We start from the raw sequence: 17,672 nt of genomic DNA on the forward strand, positions 1-17,672 counted from the left end.
CAAGCCACGACACAACGCAATCAAGCCACAACACAACGCAATCAAGCCACGACAGAACGCAATCAAGCCACGACACATCGAAATCAAGCCACGACACAACGCAATCAAGCCACAACACAACGCAATCAAGCCACGACACAACGCAATCAAGCCACGACACAACGCAATCAGGCCACAACACAACGCAATCAAGCCACGACACAACGCAATCAAGCCACGACACATCGAAATCAAGCCACGACACAACGCAATCAAGCCACGACACATCGAAATCAAGCCACGACACAACGCAATCAAGCCACGACACATCGAAATCAAGCCACGACACAACGCAATCAAGCCACGACACAACGCAATCAAGCCACGACACAACGCAATCAAGCCACGACACAACGCAATCAAGCCACAACACAACGCAATCAAGCCACGACAGAACGCAATCAAGCCACGACACATCGAAATCAAGCCACGACACAACGCAATCAAGCCACAACACAACGCAATCAAGCCACGACACAACGCAATCAAGCCACGACACAACGCAATCAGGCCACAACACAACGCAATCAAGCCACGACACAACGCAATCAAGCCACGACACATCGAAATCAAGCCACGACACAACGCAATCAAGCCACGACACATCGAAATCAAGCCACGACACAACGCAATCAAGCCACAACACAACGCAATCAAGCCACGACACATCGAAATCAAGCCACGACACAACGCAATCAAGCCACGACACAACGCAATCAAGCCACAACACAACGCAATCAAGCCACGACACAACGCAATCAAGCCACAACACAACGCAATCAAGCCACGACACATCGAAATCAAGCCACAACACAACGCAATCAAGCCACGACACAACGCAATCAAGCCACAACACAACGCAATCAAGCCACGACACAACGCAATCAAGCCACGACACAACGCAATCAAGCCACGACACAACGCAATCAGGCCACGACACATCGAAATCAAGCCACAACACAACGCAATCAAGCCACGACACAACGCAATCAAGCCACGACACAACGCAATCAAGCCACGACACAACGCAATCAAGCCACGACACATCGAAATCAAGCCACGACACAACGCAATCAGGCCACGACACAACGCAATCAAGCCACGACACAACGCAATCAAGCCACAACACAACGCAATCAAGCCACAACACAACGCAATCAAGCCACGACACAACGCAATCAAGCCACGACACAACGCAATCAGGCCACAACACAACGCAATCAAGCCACGACACAACGCAATCAAGCCACGACACATCGAAATCAAGCCACGACACAACGCAATCAAGCCACAACACATCGAAATCAAGCCACGACACAACGCAATCAAGCCACAACACAACGCAATCAAGCCACGACACATCGAAATCAAGCCACGACACAACGCAATCAGGCCACAACACAACGCAATCAAGCCACGACACAACGCAATCAAGCCACGACACAACGCAATCAAGCCACGACACAACGCAATCAAGCCACGACACAACGCAATCAAGCCACGACACAACGCAATCAAGCCACGACACAACGCAATCAAGCCACGACACAACGCAATCAGGCCACGACACAACGCAATCAAGCCACGACACAACGCAATCAAGCCACAACACAACGCAATCAAGCCACAACACAACGCAATCAAGCCACGACACAACGCAATCAAGCCACGACACAACGCAATCAGGCCACAACACAACGCAATCAAGCCACGACACAACGCAATCAAGCCACGACACAACGCAATCAGGCCACGACACAACGCAATCAAGCCACGACACAACGCAATCAAGCCACAACACAACGCAATCAAGCCACAACACAACGCAATCAAGCCACGACACAACGCAATCAAGCCACGACACAACGCAATCAGGCCACAACACAACGCAATCAAGCCACGACACAACGCAAGCAAGCCACGACACATCGAAATCAAGCCACGACACAACGCAATCAAGCCACGACACATCGAAATCAAGCCACGACACAACGCAATCAAGCCACAACACAACGCAATCAAGCCACGACACATCGAAATCAAGCCACGACACAACGCAATCAGGCCACAACACAACGCAATCAAGCCACGACACAACGCAATCAAGCCACAACACAACGCAATCAAGCCACGACACAACGCAATCAAGCCACGACACAACGCAATCAAGCCACGACACAACGCAATCAGGCCACGACACAACGCAATCAAGCCACGACACAACGCAATCAAGCCACGACACAACGCAATCAAGCCACAACACAACGCAATCAAGCCACGACACATCGAAATCAAGCCACGACACAACGCAATCAAGCCACGACACAACGCAATCAAGCCACGACACAACGCAATCAAGCCACGACACAACGCAATCAGGCCACGACACAACGCAATCAAGCCACGACACATCGAAATCAAGCCACAACACAACGAAATCAAGCCACGACACATCGAAATCAAGCCACAACACAACGCAATCAAGCCACGACACATCGAAATCAAGCCACGACACAACGCAATCAAGCCACGACACAACGCAATCAAGCCACGACACAACGCAATCAAGCCACGACACAACGCAATCAGGCCACGACACAACGCAATCAAGCCACGACACATCGAAATCAAGCCACGACACAACGCAATCAAGCCACGACACATCGAAATCAAGCCACAACACAACGAAATCAAACCACGATACAACGAAATCAAGCCAAAACTGGGGCCGTTTGTTGGCACTTAAAGATTTAAAACCCAAGCATTAATGTTTTACCACAATTCTCAATAATTAGTGATACATTGTTCATAATGAATTTATATAATAATTTGTGTCAAGTGCACAACATTGTAGTTATCGGCATTGTCGGTCATTAAAGTTATAATAGTTATCATTATAGTTAACATTGTGGTTTCATAGTTAACATTATAGTTATAATTGTAGTTATCATTGTCCGGTAGTCGTGATTATAATGATTAAAGTTATAGTTATTGTCCTTGGTGTGAACGGGCCTTTAATCTCATTAAGCTCTAACACTACTTCTTCTCTGGGCCACAGACGTCTCTTCCAGACGGGGAGAATAACCTGGAGTTACAGCGCTGTGGTGCCACTGATCTCCTGTCCGAGTCCAGCTGGGAACAGATCGGACAACGGGAAGCAGAGGTGAGCGGATCAGGGAGAGAACGGACCTCACACGGCAAAACATGCTTTTCTTACTCAGTATTTTTCTCTTGTTTCCAGTCCAAATATCTAAAAACTCTTAAATCAAGATGGATTTACTAAAGTTAGTAAATTGTCATTAGATATTAAGTCTTGTTTTCTGGGGGGAAAATCTAAATGAAGTGAGTTTATGCTTAAAACAAGCAAAATGATCTGCCAGTGGGGTCAGAAAAATAATCTTAATTCAAACAGAAACATTATTTTTCTGACCCCAATGGCAGATCATTGTGCTTGTTTTAAGCAAAAACTCACTTTATTTTGATTTTTTTTTACTCAGAAAACAAGACATAATATCTAATGGCTATCTAATGTTAAATGCTTCTTGATTTAAGAATTTTTAAATATTTGGACAGGAAACCAGACAAAAATACTGAGTAAGAAAATATTTTTATGTTCACAAATGACCTGTTTTGTGATTTTCCTGCAGCATTTTCCATTATTAACAGCCAGCCGTTCAGTTCGATTCTGCTCACATTACTCTGACTGAATGAAATTGTGGTTGAAGAATATTTTCAGCTCTGTGTGAGATCAGATTAAACACATTCAGAAGAGAAGTGACTAATCAGTGTGTGAACGTGAGCTCAAGACCCCCGTATACGTCAAACTAAATCAGGAAAGAAGTGCTGTGACGTCATTCTGAACAACATCAGGCCAAAACAAAGTTTGTTTTAAACTGGCAAACGCCTTTGAACTCCCATTGGTCAGTGGTGATGATGTAATAGGTGGGTGTGGCTCTTAAGCTCCGCCTTCTTTGAGGTGTGAATCTTCTCAAGGTTCATTTCTTCTGTTCAGTCCGTCGGAAAAATTACTTTTAAAATTTACAACAAAGTATCTGAGTTACTTTTTAAAATAAGTAACGCAAGTTTATTGACTGACAGCTCTCCTGTCCCTAGGTTGAGATGAATAATAATTGCAGAGGCGTTGTCTGTGTGTGTGTGTGTGTGTGTGTGTGTGAGAGAGAACATGATGGTTATTGTAGTTCTAGACTAAATGTGAGCATTTCCTCATCTCACTTGCACAAAAAAAGATTCAAAAAAGATTCCTCAAAATTAATAAAATCAGTGAAATGCAGAATCAGAATACTTATGCAAACCTCCAATAACTAAATATGTTAAATAAAACATGCATTTTTATGCAATTAATCTCACTTTGACCAAGGTACTTGCTTCTGACCTTCGATGATTCAGTTAAACCATAAGCAAAAAGGACTATAAATTGGTAAAGTCTTTTTTCTCCTGTATCCTATTCTTCCGTTATCCAGAATAACAGCAGCTGAAGGTTTGTTTGAGCGGCGCCCTCTACTGTACACGCGTGAATCTGCATTTCCTTCAGCCTGAGGATTATTATTTCACATTTGGTGTGAAAGGGTCTTTACATTTGCCCAAAAATATAACTTTTTTGTTATGAAAAAACAAGCCAAAGAAAAAAAAAAAAGTAAGTAACGCAATTAGTTACTTTTTAAGGGAGTAACACAATATTGTAATGCATTACTTTTCAAAGTAAGTTTCCCCGACACTGGTGTGTTGACTTGTTGTGTTTGTGTCCAGGTGACACAGTGGTACTCGGATCACCCGGCGTCCCGTTGCTATGGTTGCGAGAGGACATTCTGGCTGGCGAGGAAGCATCACTGCAGGTGAGACCCGGATACACTCGGGAATTACAGGAATATTCCACGTTCATTAATGCGCGGCGTTAAAACTCTCACTAGTGCAGCCACAAGACACACACTGCAAAACATTATATTCTTACTCAGTATTTTTGTCTTGTTTCCAGTCCAAATATCTAAACATTCTTAAATCAAGATGCATTTACTAGAGGAGTAAAATGCCATAAGATATTAAGTCATGTTTTATGGGGAGAAAAAATCCAAAAACGAGCAAAATTATATTATATTGTTTCCGTTTGAATTAAGATTATTTTTCTGACCCCATTGGCAGATAATTTTGCTTGTTTAAGCAAAAACTCATTTAATTTGGATTTATTTCCACAGAAAACAAGACATAATATCTTTTTATAATATAATTTTACTCCTCTAGTAAATGCATCTTGATTTAAGAATGTTTAGATATTTGGACTGGAAACAAGACAAAAATACTGAGTAAGAACAGCATTTTTTTGCAGTGTAGACAAAATGATTTTAGTGTGAAAAATCACTTATCAACCTTTTCTGTTTAAAGGGGTCATGAACTGCATTTTTCTTTTCTTTTATAATATTCTCTGAGTTCAACTTATAATATTTTAACATCAAAAACCTCCTAATTTAGATTATAAATAATAATCTGTTTTTGAGCCTCTCTCTCAAACACTCAGTGTTGATGGGCGTCTCATTCGAGACCCGGAAGTAAACGCCCACTGCTGTGATTGGCTAACAGTTTTGCATATTAAAATAATTTTCTATGTCCCCATTATTAGATTTCGATGTTGAGAAATATCTCGTAACGTTTGCCAGCAATGTGAAACATTCATGCGTATTACACGTGCTTTATAAATCTTTAAATAAAGTTTAAGTATTTGAAGTTACAACAGTTATAGTTGAGAAATGATCATTTACGGTGTTTTGAACAGAATTATGAATGAATCGTTTGTCACGCTGTCGTTCTTATGGGCGATTCAGCTTTACTGATGAGAAAACAGAAGAAGTCTTTCACTGCAGCTTTTACTCAGGATTACAGCGAATGGAGCCGATCTTTATCCTGTATCCCAGAATCCCACGCATTAACCCCATGAATGCTGAAGCAAACGGCGAATCACATTGTGTCGCTCTTGTATTCACTGCTACATGACGTGTGTGAATCAGTGGGCGGGGCTAAAGAGGTGATGTAGAAGTGGGCGTCGACCTTCTGAAGAGGCGGGCTTTCGTCACACTATGATGTAATAATGTGACAAAACCTAAAACAAGTCGTTTTCTGAGCTTGGCTTCAGTAAAAGCTGATTTTGGACTAACGAGGAAGTTTTGAGTTCTGAACTTCACATTTCTGCTTTTAAAACCTTTCCTGCCTCATTCATTTCTATTGTACGTGCTTCACTGTAACCTCCATTTCTGTGAGTGTTTTTAAGAGAAAACAAGGGATGAGTTAAAATGATTTTTTGTGGTGATCAACATTATGGCACAAATATTGTGGACTGAGCTTATCCGGAATATTCCTTCAAGCGTTTCACACCGCACTGAACCCTGGGTAACGTCTTTTAAGGGCCTTGACAAACTTTATACTGAATTTAAGCTATTTATTTCTTTATTAAAATAATCAGTAACACTTTACAATAAGGTCTCATTAGTTAACATGAACTAACAATGAACAATAGTTCTTCCGTGTTTATGAATCTGAATCTCAACATTTACTGATGCATCATTAGAATCAAAGCTTGTATCTGTGAATATTAATATGCACTGTGAACTAACATGAACATTAATAAAGGTTCATAAATGATGTGAAATATACTGCTCATAGTTCATGTTAGTTAATGCATTTACTAATCTTAACAAATGAGACTGTGTTATAAAGTGTTATAATCTGAATTAAAATGCAAAAATGCCCGTCAATATCTTTAGTTTTGATTGAACAACTGGATTCTGGAATCACAAAATTAATTCTGGTTTATTCATTTAAAGTCCCCCTGTGGTGTAAATCCAGCGTTTAATGTTGTTTATGTGTCTATGTGGTGTTTTTAATCTGCTTTAAGACAAACCATGTGTAAATTCATAAGTCGACACCATTGCTGAGTATTTCCTCCTTAAAACTGCAGTGAACCAAAGACAGTCTCAAAAACACGCTTTGAAATCGCTGGTGTTTCTGACGTCACAAACTACCTTGCAACCAATCAGATCAGCGTGTGATCGTCAACCAGTGGATCTCTGAGCTGAGTGAGTGAGTGGAGGCGGGGCTCATTTGCATATTCATAGAACCGAGTTACATTCAAGATATTTTAAGGCATGAAGATTTTTTTATCAAGGAAAAAAAAACGTTTAAATATGACATTTTGATGAGTTTTAAGGGAATGATTGACTACAGGGGGACTTTAAATATGTATATTAATTTTAATATATTTAATATGAGGTTCTATTTGACTTGATAAGCGCAGCGGCTCACTGAATCAATCTGAGGGTTCGTTTACACGACTACCATGTACTTAAAACGTAAAAACTAAAAAAGTTTTTCCTTCGCATTTTTCACACACAGACGACAGCGCTGTATTCTCCTGCCAGGCCAGTAGATGGCGATGCCACTTTGTAAACACGTAGTACACATGCGCATCACCGTTTTCATAAACGCAAGTTTTTGTAGTTTCGGGACAATAACGGTATTGTTTTCAAAAATGTGCTCCTTTTCAGGCCCCCAAAACACAGTTGTCGAGTAAATAAACAGCCGAAGCGCATAAAGTGTTCTGTTGTTAGTTGGAAGCAGTGTGTGTGAGTGTCGTCTGATCGCTCTCTCTCTCTCTCTCTCGTTCTGCTGCAGTGGCAGAGAGCCGGTTGATGAGGCCTGGTGAGACTTTCCTTCTCCTCTTCTGTCCATCCATCTTTCCCTTCTCACACACACTCATTCACATCGTCCTCCACTGTAGCGTCTCCATCCTCATGCTTGTTCTCACACTAGAGATTTTTCTGCAAATATGCACACCAGTGTCTCAAAGTCAAGTCCATTTCGTATGAATTACTACACTACCAGTCACAAGTTTGGGCTCGGTAAGAATTGTAATGTTTTTGAAAGAGTCTCTTCTGCTCACCAAGACTGCATTTATTTGATTAAAGATACAAATAAATACAGTGAAATATTATTATAATTTAATAATAGAAGCAAAAGACTTCTTTTAAAAACATTAAAGGTATAGCGGAGGATTTTTTACTTCCGGGGGGATCACCTATACTATTGGTCCTCCTAATTGTCAATCATTCTGGTGAATCAATCAAACTTTTCAAAAAGAGGAGAGGGCGGGTCTTATCTAAAATTCGGAAAGATCCTCCGCTATACCTTTAAAAATCTTACCAATCTAAAAGTTTTGACTGGGAGTGTGTGTGAAGCTTAAGTAGTTTATGAACATTAGAAGTAGAGCCCGACCGATATGGATTTTTGGGCGCCGATGCCGATAAAAAAAGCCAGATACCGATATATCGGCCGATATTATTTATGTGTATATTATAATACAGTAGCAATATTATTTATGTGTATTATAGTACAGTAAGTTTGGACACACTTTACAATTGGTGTGTACAAACTTTTGATGGCTACTAGAGCCCGACTGATAAAGGATTTTGAAGGCTGATACCGGTACAAATATTTGTTGGTTTTAAATTTATTTTTTATTTTTTTCAGAAACGCGCAACAAAACATTAACAAATTTCCCTAACATTAGTTATTTGTAGTTATTTATGAGTTTTAACTAAAATAATATAATGCATTTTAAAAAGAAACTTTTTTCTTTTATTGTCACAACAGAACAGAGGAACATCAAAATATATTAAAGTTCTTATAAATAAAATGTATAAAAATACAAACTTAAGATTTTTTTTAAGACTAAACGTTTAGTCCTTTGAACAAAAACAACAATTTCACATTCAAATTGACAACAAATTCAAATTGTCATAATTTACTCTCTCAAGTTGTTTTTTTCTTCTGTTGAAAATAAGTTATTTGGATGAATGTGGGTAACCAAACAGTTGATGTACCCCAGTGACTTCCATAGTATATTTTTCTCCTTTGGAAGTCAATGGGGACCAGCTACTGTTTGGTTACCCACATTCTTCAAACTATTAATATTAGAAAAATATTAGAAGGAAATTAATACAGTTGGAACAACATTAGAGTGCCTGTAAATAATGAGATCATTTTTATTATTGGGTGAACTATCCCTTTAAGGACAAGCGGCAATGTGTTTACAATTGCTACTGTCTCTTTAAGAGCTGAGCACGACACGTCTAATGTACACGCATTTGACAAGCAGATTTTGTCTCAATTTTTGCCTTTACTTTAGACAACCGACTTTGTTTATGTAAGTCTTGTGTGTATTTAACAGTATTAGCACAATAATACTCGAAAGATAACTTAGTCCAGTATCCAGGCGCTGGTAGAAAGGCTTTTAGTGCATGTGAGCTTCACATGTACGCGCTGAGAAACGCACACGTTAGAACAGCGCATCGGCATTTAAAATTAAATGTTTAACCGACAAAGCATTAAAGCACATGCACATTATGAACTTTTGTGAACTGCAGTGTTAACATTTTATGTGAATATAGCCTACGTCGCGTTGTTCCGCTTCACTCTCGGCTTATTTAACCGCAGCAAAACTGGACATGAGTCACGAATTTTGTCATCCTTATTTGAGTTAAGAGAACTGATAGGGATGTTCTTTTAATTGTTATTCAAACAATGTATGTCTCGTGAGTCGTTACCAACTCACCATGAACACACTTCACCGCTGATCTCACTCGCGGTTCTCTCTGCCCGACTCTGGCTGGATCAACAGGTTGCAGAATGTGTGGCGCGTTATACACGAGTGTTGCCAACAGGGACGGTGTAGAGTGCCCTCTGGTGGACAAACTATACAACGGCAACACTCATAACATGGTTGAAGGGTGTTTCGTCCGTTTTTATTTTATTTTTGAAATATTCATTTATCGGCCGTTATAAATGCCGATACCGATAGTTTTGAAAATGCCTAATATCGCCCGATAATATCGGCCTGCCGATATATCGGTCGGGCTCTAATTAGAAGTGTTAATTCCTCACTCTCTCTCTCCGCTGCAGGAACTGTGGGAATGTGTTCTGCTCGAGCTGCTGTGACCAGAAGGTGGCGCTAGCGAGTCAACAGCTCCGCGAGCCGAACCGCGTGTGTCAGGCGTGTGTCGGGCACCTCCGGCCCTCATCCGTTCCTCCCGCGCTCCCTCCGGCAGACCTGGAACTGGAGAACCCCATCACTGCCAGCTCTAACTGAGCCGGATCCCTGCCGCATCCCAGCCGGAACACACAGAGAACCCCATCCCCGCCATCTCCAACTGAGCCGGATCCCTGCCGCATCCCAGCCGGATCACACAGAGAACCCCATCCCCGCCATCTCCAACTGAGCCGGATCCTATCCGCATCCCAGCCGGATCACACAGAGAACTGGAGAACCCCATCCCCGCCATCTCCAACTGAGCCGGATCCCTGCCGCATCCCAGCCGGATCACACAGAGAACCCCATCCCCGCCATCTCCAACTGAGCCGGATCCTATCCGCATCCCAGCCGGATCACACAGAGAACTGGAGAACCCCATCCCCGCAATCTCCAACTGAGCCGCATCCCAGCCGGAACACACGTAGAACCGGCTCAACGCCAGCGCTGAAGGGATCGGGATCGAGAGCTCATCATTTGCTCACTCTCATGTGCTTCTGTATGACCAAAGTGCACATCTAAAGAATGACATCACTTTCCTCTGTGGATCCCAATCCAGCGACTGGATTCACCAAAATATTAGTAAGAAAGAAGTTGATCAAGGGGATGGAAAGGCGCAGCGCCGAACATTAGTCCCAAACTGATGAGTAATTAATATTGATGGGTACATCTTGCGGAGCGTAGATCCAAAAGGACCTCAGAAATCAGGAAAAAGATCTGCACTCGGATATAAGCCAAAAAGCTCACAAATAAAGTGCAAGGTGCGCAAAACGTTTCCGGGATTCAGTGGAATTCCATACTGGAATCTGATTTTATCCCACATAAAAATATTTATATATATATATAAAAACATTTTTTTCAAAGTTTTGAATAGAGGATTGTTGTGATATGTCTGTATAATTATGTAGACCATTGATGTAGATATTTTTAAACAGGACACCGCCGGTGTCACTAATAACAAGGGTTCCTGGATTCTACACACACCTCCTTTAAACATTTATTTATATTAATCAAAATAAAACTTAAAATCACAATATAGTGCGATTATCAAATCGAATGCTGCATTTTAAATACTGAATCTATTCAAAGTCACGTCATGCATAATCATGACCAATCTGTGTTTACGTTATAATCCATGGTGTCACTCAGAGAACTCGTGCGTCATCGCTAGGACTATATTAATAGTGATATGCATCATATGTGGGGTTAGTCACTAGTGTAATATTGTAATGCTTGATATTACAAGTTGGAGGCTATCTGAACTTTAAGAAGTTATTTAAGGATTATTTAAGACTTCAGGATCTTAAAAAAAAAAACATTCCTCTTAATGTTTTGTGCATCCCTGATCTCGTTTTGATTATTTTTATGACCATGCTTCAAAAAAAAAAATCATATACAGTTCATACAAATAGTGCACTATGATCGACGAATAGAACGTGTATGCAAATGAGATCCAAAAGTTAAATTTGGCTCACCGTCCTGTTGCAGACGTTCTTCAGGTTTGAAGCATCATGAGGCTGAGGAAATGATGACAGAACTTTAATATCCCTGAACTATTCCCGTAGGACACACGGCTTCTGACGCCGGAGGAGTGCTGCACACTTGAATCTGTGTACATGAACTTTCTATGTATATTATGTCACATGTACAGCCAATGCAATGAAAGCTTGACGGAGTTTCACGAATCTGAGCAATACTCACAGGATCGGGACGATAACGGAACAGATCCTTGTGTGACGACCATCTCAAACGTGTCTGCTGTCTGGTTGCGTTTGCCCTGATGGAATCTCCCACAATGCAATGCTTCTGTCTTTCCTCTCTATGTTGGACAGGGTTTGTATGAGCTGCTAACACTGTCGCTTATGGCGTTTGTGTGAATGAAATTAAAGCACAACACACTGCCAACCTGAGACACGAGACTGAGTTTCATTGATGCTCGTGATTTAGAAAAATAATTAAAAAAAGATGAACTAGTTGATTTAGGTTCATTTTTTACCCTGAGTTAATGAACCCGCAGTCCTGGCTGAAAATGTGCAATCTGATAAATCTATAGAGAATTTGACTACTGGCTTCCTACTAACCATGAAATAATAACCAGAGAAATCTTTTTTTTTTTTTTTATGTAAGTTTATTGAACCTTTAGATAATAAAAAAAGTTTGCTTTTGTGGCTCATATATTGAGAATATGAAGGACAAAACAGCTCAATTTTATAATTTTACTCCCAGGCTCAAAACGGAACAAAAATATGGAATTTGGTGCAGATGCTGATATTCATATGTATAAAAAGTGATGTAAATGTAATGTAAATCAATGAGATCTTTATAACAGTAAAGCAGATTCTTGCATATAAATATCTGCAAGTAATATGTCTTAGTAAGATGATATTTAAATGATTAGTTTTATGATCAAAGCTCTGCAGTTTTAAAACATAATGCAATGCAATACAATGATGATTGAGAGATGAACTAATAAACCTTCCTCATACGCCTGATGATCATATTTGATACTCATGATTTTTATAATAAACGAGTTATGGATAATGAAGTAAACTGAAGTTATGGGGATGAAATGAGTCATTCAAGGCATCCAGCATCTACAGCATGATTGAAAGTCATTATTATTATTTTTTAACATTTAATAGGCTTAACTTTCAATTTAAGCAACTTAAAACAATCTTCACATAAACCCATTATAATAAATGGCTGTAATAAGTTTCTGTCTCTGTCAGTATCAGCTCTCTCTTTATTTTGCCCATTCATTTTCACAAGACAATTACAAGATAAACATTTGGTATCAATATTTTTATGTGAGGATTGATCCTCTCCATACAACGTCAGTGTCATTATTAATGTTACTAACATTTAAATTATTTAAGTTTAAAAGATTTTTTTGTGTTTGTGTGTTATTTTCCCCCTCAGATATTTTAAAATAAAAAAATTACTATATATATAACCATTTAAACTAAATTGTTACACCTTTTGCATTCTGAAAGTGAACTGTGGCTTTACATGTGAAATTATGCTGTTTATTTCCCCCAAATATTAGTTGAATTTGTCTTAAATTACTACTGTAAAATACATCTAGCCTCCTTCATACACTCTCACACACATTGCACATGCATAAACATACAATAATCCTGAAATTAAAATTAAATGACAAAAAAACAAGTAACATCTTAACGTGTTTGTAGAGCAAAAGTTCATTGAGGGTTTGGAAAAGTGTCCACATTTCACTTTGCTGCCACTCATTGATGAACCGTTACAGCATGAAAAAGGAGTTTATCATCATTTTGTCATATGAAAGTAAAGGTTTATGGATGTAAAATGAATATATTTAGTTTGATGTTGTTTTGTTAGAAAAAGAAAATGTAGGTTTTTATAAATTTAGACTGTTTTAAGCGTTTGAAGTCAGAGTTCACACAGATAATTCTCATATGTTCATATAAATTTCAACTTATGATATATTCAAATAAAATTTCTCATAAATATTGATACAAATATATATTTTCTTGCATCAGACTGGTTTTTGCTGCAGTTCTTGAAAACTTTAAAATAATTTCTAAACTTTTTTTTATGAATAAAAGGGGGTAAATGAAGTAATAGCATGGTAAAAACATGGTAACATTCAAAAACTTTAGTGCATTCACTCATTAATGAGAAGTTACTGATTAGATTAAATATGGTTTTAGTTGTGTTTTATAAGCTTATGTAGAGTTTTTTAATGCATTAAAGATGTGAACCTCGATGTTCAACCAACACGACTCTTTACTTTCTCAATAAATGTCCCTGGTCTGATTCAATCCAATTCAAAGTTCATAATATTTCATCAAAATGTAATAACATTTTAATAACAACATTTAATAATGTAATAACATCTGAAGGAGAAAATCAAGTCCAATCCTACATTTTGTCTCACCGAAAATCCAGTTTCACCTGAAAACATGATTATTGAAGTAAAATTAAAGAAAGTAAAGAGACTCAGGAAAGACGCAGAGGCTCAGATAAAGATAGAACTTTTTGTTTATTAGTGGCTATAGATAATGCTATTGGACCATAATCATAAAAAATAATAAAACAAGAAACGCTACATCTCTGGTCAGCGGTCGGTTAACATCAGCATCGATTAGCGCGTGATGAGAAATGAGAAGCGGGAAAAGAACAGATCCGTTACAACGTCTCCATGCGACAGAACGAGACGTCACCGCACGAATGAGTTAAACGCGCGAAACACATCATCACGGTGAGCGGGAAATGGCGTCAGTGGCACTTCATATGAGGAGAATTTCGAGAGTGATTCCTTTAGGATTCATACATTCTAATCCTGAGTTCATCATGGCTCATGGGAAGCGGACGACACACGCCACGACGAGAGTTGCTCCGAACACGACACCGAACATCGAGCCGGTACGTGACACGACGAAAACAAGCCAGCTTGATTCAAGCAAAAATGTTCAGATTGAGACAAAATCCATCCGTTACAAACCGGTTCCTCGCGCTTCGATTTTAACAAAAATAGACCCGCCTCGCGATTCGCTTCGATATTGTCTTATAAAAAACACCACGTGGGCGTATTTACAAAGGGTTAAACGTGACATTCTGAAGGTTTACAAAGATTCCGTTCCGTCGAGACGGACGCTACGCTGTCGCCGGGGATTGTGGGTAGTGCGGGAAGAGAGAGAGGAAACTATAGAAACTTATTTCTGCCACGGAATAGAAAAATAAAACAAAAGTAAGACATTTTAATCTACAATTCTGACCTTTTCCCACTCAATGGCTAGTTTATATATTTCATTTGCAAGTTATGAGCTTGTTATTGCGAGTTTACATCTCATAATTCTGGCATAATTCACAATTAAGATTTTTTTATGCTTCCGCCATATAGCTTTTTATTTCACAAATTGGTCTGTTTTTCTCACAATTGCAAGGTTATGCTGGGCTGAATTTTGAGAGAAAAAAAAATCAAAATTGAGATAAAGTCGCTCATTATTGCCAGTTAACATAAAAAAATATATAAAAGGTAATTTTACGTTTTATCGCACAATTTAGAATTTTCTCTCACAATTGCAAGCTTATATCTCGCAATTTCAACTTTCTTCTCAAACTGTTTTTTTTTTCTTCTACTTTTTATCTCGCAATTCTGAGAAAAGTTAATTTTAAAATTCACATTTTTTAATACTTTTTATTAATTCTACGAAAAAGTCAGAATTGCGAGACGTGAACTGGCAATAATAATACTAACTTTTAATCTCACAATTTAGATATTTCTTCTCGCAATTCAACACAATGTAACCTCGCAATTGTGAGAAAAACAGTCAGATTTGTGAAATAAAAGTTATAAATACCGTTTTAAATAATTTTTTCCATGGCGGAAGCAGAAAAAAATCTTAATTGTGAATTATGCCAGAATTACGAGATGTAAACTCGCAATAACAAACTCATAACTTTCTAAATGACAGATATAAACTAGCAATTGTGAGAAAAAGTCAGAATTGTACGATTAAAATGCCTTTCTTGTGTTATTTCTTCTATTCTGTGGCAGAAACGAGCTTCCATCGACGTAAAAGAGAAGGACAGGAAAATCAAGACAAACAATCTGTGTGTGTTAGTGTGGTTTAGAAAGGTTCGCACTAGTAAACGCTGGCCAGATCTGTGTGTTGTGTTTCTAAGGCCATGTGGAGCGGGACGTTGTGCTGGGAGTTTCGGGATCTGATGACACGTTCTTCTGATGTCACTCACACCGACGACTGATCCCACACCTGCTGGACACACAAACACAGGTTTTATAATTAGTATAATTGTATAAACGTCCACCTTCAGCTTGTGCTTCGTGTCTTTTTGCTGTGAAATCAAGTTTAATAAAGTTAATGTAAGAATAACTTTGATATTGGTAATATAATTTAAACTGTGTGTGTTCAGTTGTCCTCACCTTGTTAACGGTGTTGATGGGTGTTCGAGCGGATCCGGTGTGCAGTGAGTGTGTGTTCAGTTGTCCTCACCTTGTTAACGGTGTTGATGGGTGTTCGAGCGGATCCGGTGTGCAGTGTGTGTGTGTGTGTGTGTTCAGTCGTCCTCACCTTGTTAACGGTGTTGATGGGTGTTCGAGCGGATCCGGTGTGCAGTGAGTGTGTGTTCAGTCGTCCTCACCTTGTTAACGGTGTTGATGGGTGTTCGAGCGGATCCGGTGTGCAGTGAGTGTGTGTTCAGTCGTCCTCACCTTATTAACGGTGTTGATGGGTGTTCGAGCGGATCCGGTGTGCAGTGAGTGTGTGTTCAGTCGTCCTCACCTTGTTAACGGTGTTGATGGGTGTTCGAGCGGATCCGGTGTGCAGTGTGTGTGTGTTCAGTCGTCCTCACCTTGTTAACGGTGTTGATGGGTGTTCGAGCGGATCCGGTGTGCAGTGAGTGTGTGTGTGTTCAGTCGTCCTCACCTTGTTAACGGTGTTGATGGGTGTTCGAGCGGATCCGGTGTGCATTGTGTGTGTGTTCAGTCGTCCTCACCTTTTTAACGGTGTTGATGGGTGTTCGAGCGGATCTGGTGTGCAGTGTGTGTGTGTTCAGTCGTCCTCACCTTGTTAACGGTGTTGATGGGTGTTCGAGCGGATCCGGTGTGCAGTGTGTGTGTGTGTGTTCAGTCGTCCTCACCTTGTTAACGGTGTTGATGGGTGTTCGAGCTGATCCGGTGTGCAGTGAGTGTGTGTGTGTTCAGTCGTCCTCACCTTGTTAACGGTGTTGATGGGTGTTCGAGCGGATCCGGTGTGCATTGTGTGTGTGTTCAGTCGTCCTCACCTTTTTAACGGTGTTGATGGGTGTTCGAGCGGATCTGGTGTGCAGTGTGTGTGTGTTCAGTCGTCCTCACCTTGTTAACGGTGTTGATGGGTGTTCGAGCGGATCCGGTGTGCATTGTGTGTGTGTTCAGTCGTCCTCACCTTTTTAACGGTGTTGATGGGTGTTCGAGCGGATCCGGTGTGCAGTGTGTGTGTGTTCAGTCGTCCTCACCTTGTTAACGGTGTTGATGGGTGTTCGAGCGGATCCGGTGTGCAGTGTGTGTGTGTGTGTTCAGTCGTCCTCACCTTGTTAACGGTGTTGATGGGTGTTCGAGCGGATCCGGTGTGCAGTGTGTGTGTGTGTGTGTGTGTTCAGTCGTCCTCACCTTGTTAACGGTGTTGATGGGTGTTCGAGCGGATCCGGTGTGCAGTGAGTGTGTGTGTGTGTGTTCAGTCGTCCTCACCTTGTTAACGGTGTTGATGGGTGTTCGAGCGGATCCGGTGTGCAGTGTGTGTGTGTTCAGTCGTCCTCACCTTGTTAACGGTGTTGATGGGTGTTCGAGCGGATCCGGTGTGCAGTGTGTGTGTGTGTGTTCAGTCGTCCTCACCTTGTTAACGGTGTTGATGGGTGTTCGAGCGGATCCGGTGTGCAGTGTGTGTTAGTGATGGGTCGTTCGCGAATGAGCCGGATCTAAGAGCCGGCTCTTGTTGGTGAACGACGGGAGCCGGCTCGCATATCTGAAGAGCCGACTCTATTTTTAAAAATATTGCCTATAGAA

At 40.4% G+C, this 17,672-nt stretch overlaps 2 protein-coding genes across 2 annotated transcripts in view; one reads left to right on the top strand and one right to left on the bottom strand.

The window, feature by feature from the left end:
• The window catches only part of LOC308690702 (phosphatidylinositol-3,5-bisphosphate 3-phosphatase MTMR3), a 38,224-nt gene extending 27,898 nt beyond the window's left edge, over positions 1 to 10,326 (top strand). The window contains exons 18-20 of the mRNA XM_081365352.1: positions 3,098 to 3,202; positions 4,807 to 4,892; positions 10,003 to 10,326. Coding sequence (XP_081221478.1) covers positions 3,098 to 3,202; positions 4,807 to 4,892; positions 10,003 to 10,189 — 378 coding nt within the window. The 3' untranslated portion in view covers positions 10,190 to 10,326. The remainder of the gene's footprint in view (positions 1 to 3,097; positions 3,203 to 4,806; positions 4,893 to 10,002) is intronic.
• Positions 10,327 to 14,132: 3,806 nt separating this feature from the next.
• cita (citron rho-interacting serine/threonine kinase a) overlaps positions 14,133 to 17,672 on the bottom strand; it is a 100,643-nt gene continuing 97,103 nt past the window's right edge. The window contains exon 40 of the mRNA XM_081366836.1: positions 14,133 to 15,885. Within this exon, the coding sequence (XP_081222962.1) occupies positions 15,862 to 15,885 (24 nt within the window). The 3' untranslated portion in view covers positions 14,133 to 15,861. The remainder of the gene's footprint in view (positions 15,886 to 17,672) is intronic.

The sequence above is a fragment of the Scardinius erythrophthalmus genome (assembly GCF_964197995.2).
Source record: "Scardinius erythrophthalmus genome assembly, chromosome: 5".
Lineage (NCBI taxonomy): Eukaryota > Metazoa > Chordata > Actinopteri > Cypriniformes > Leuciscidae > Scardinius > Scardinius erythrophthalmus.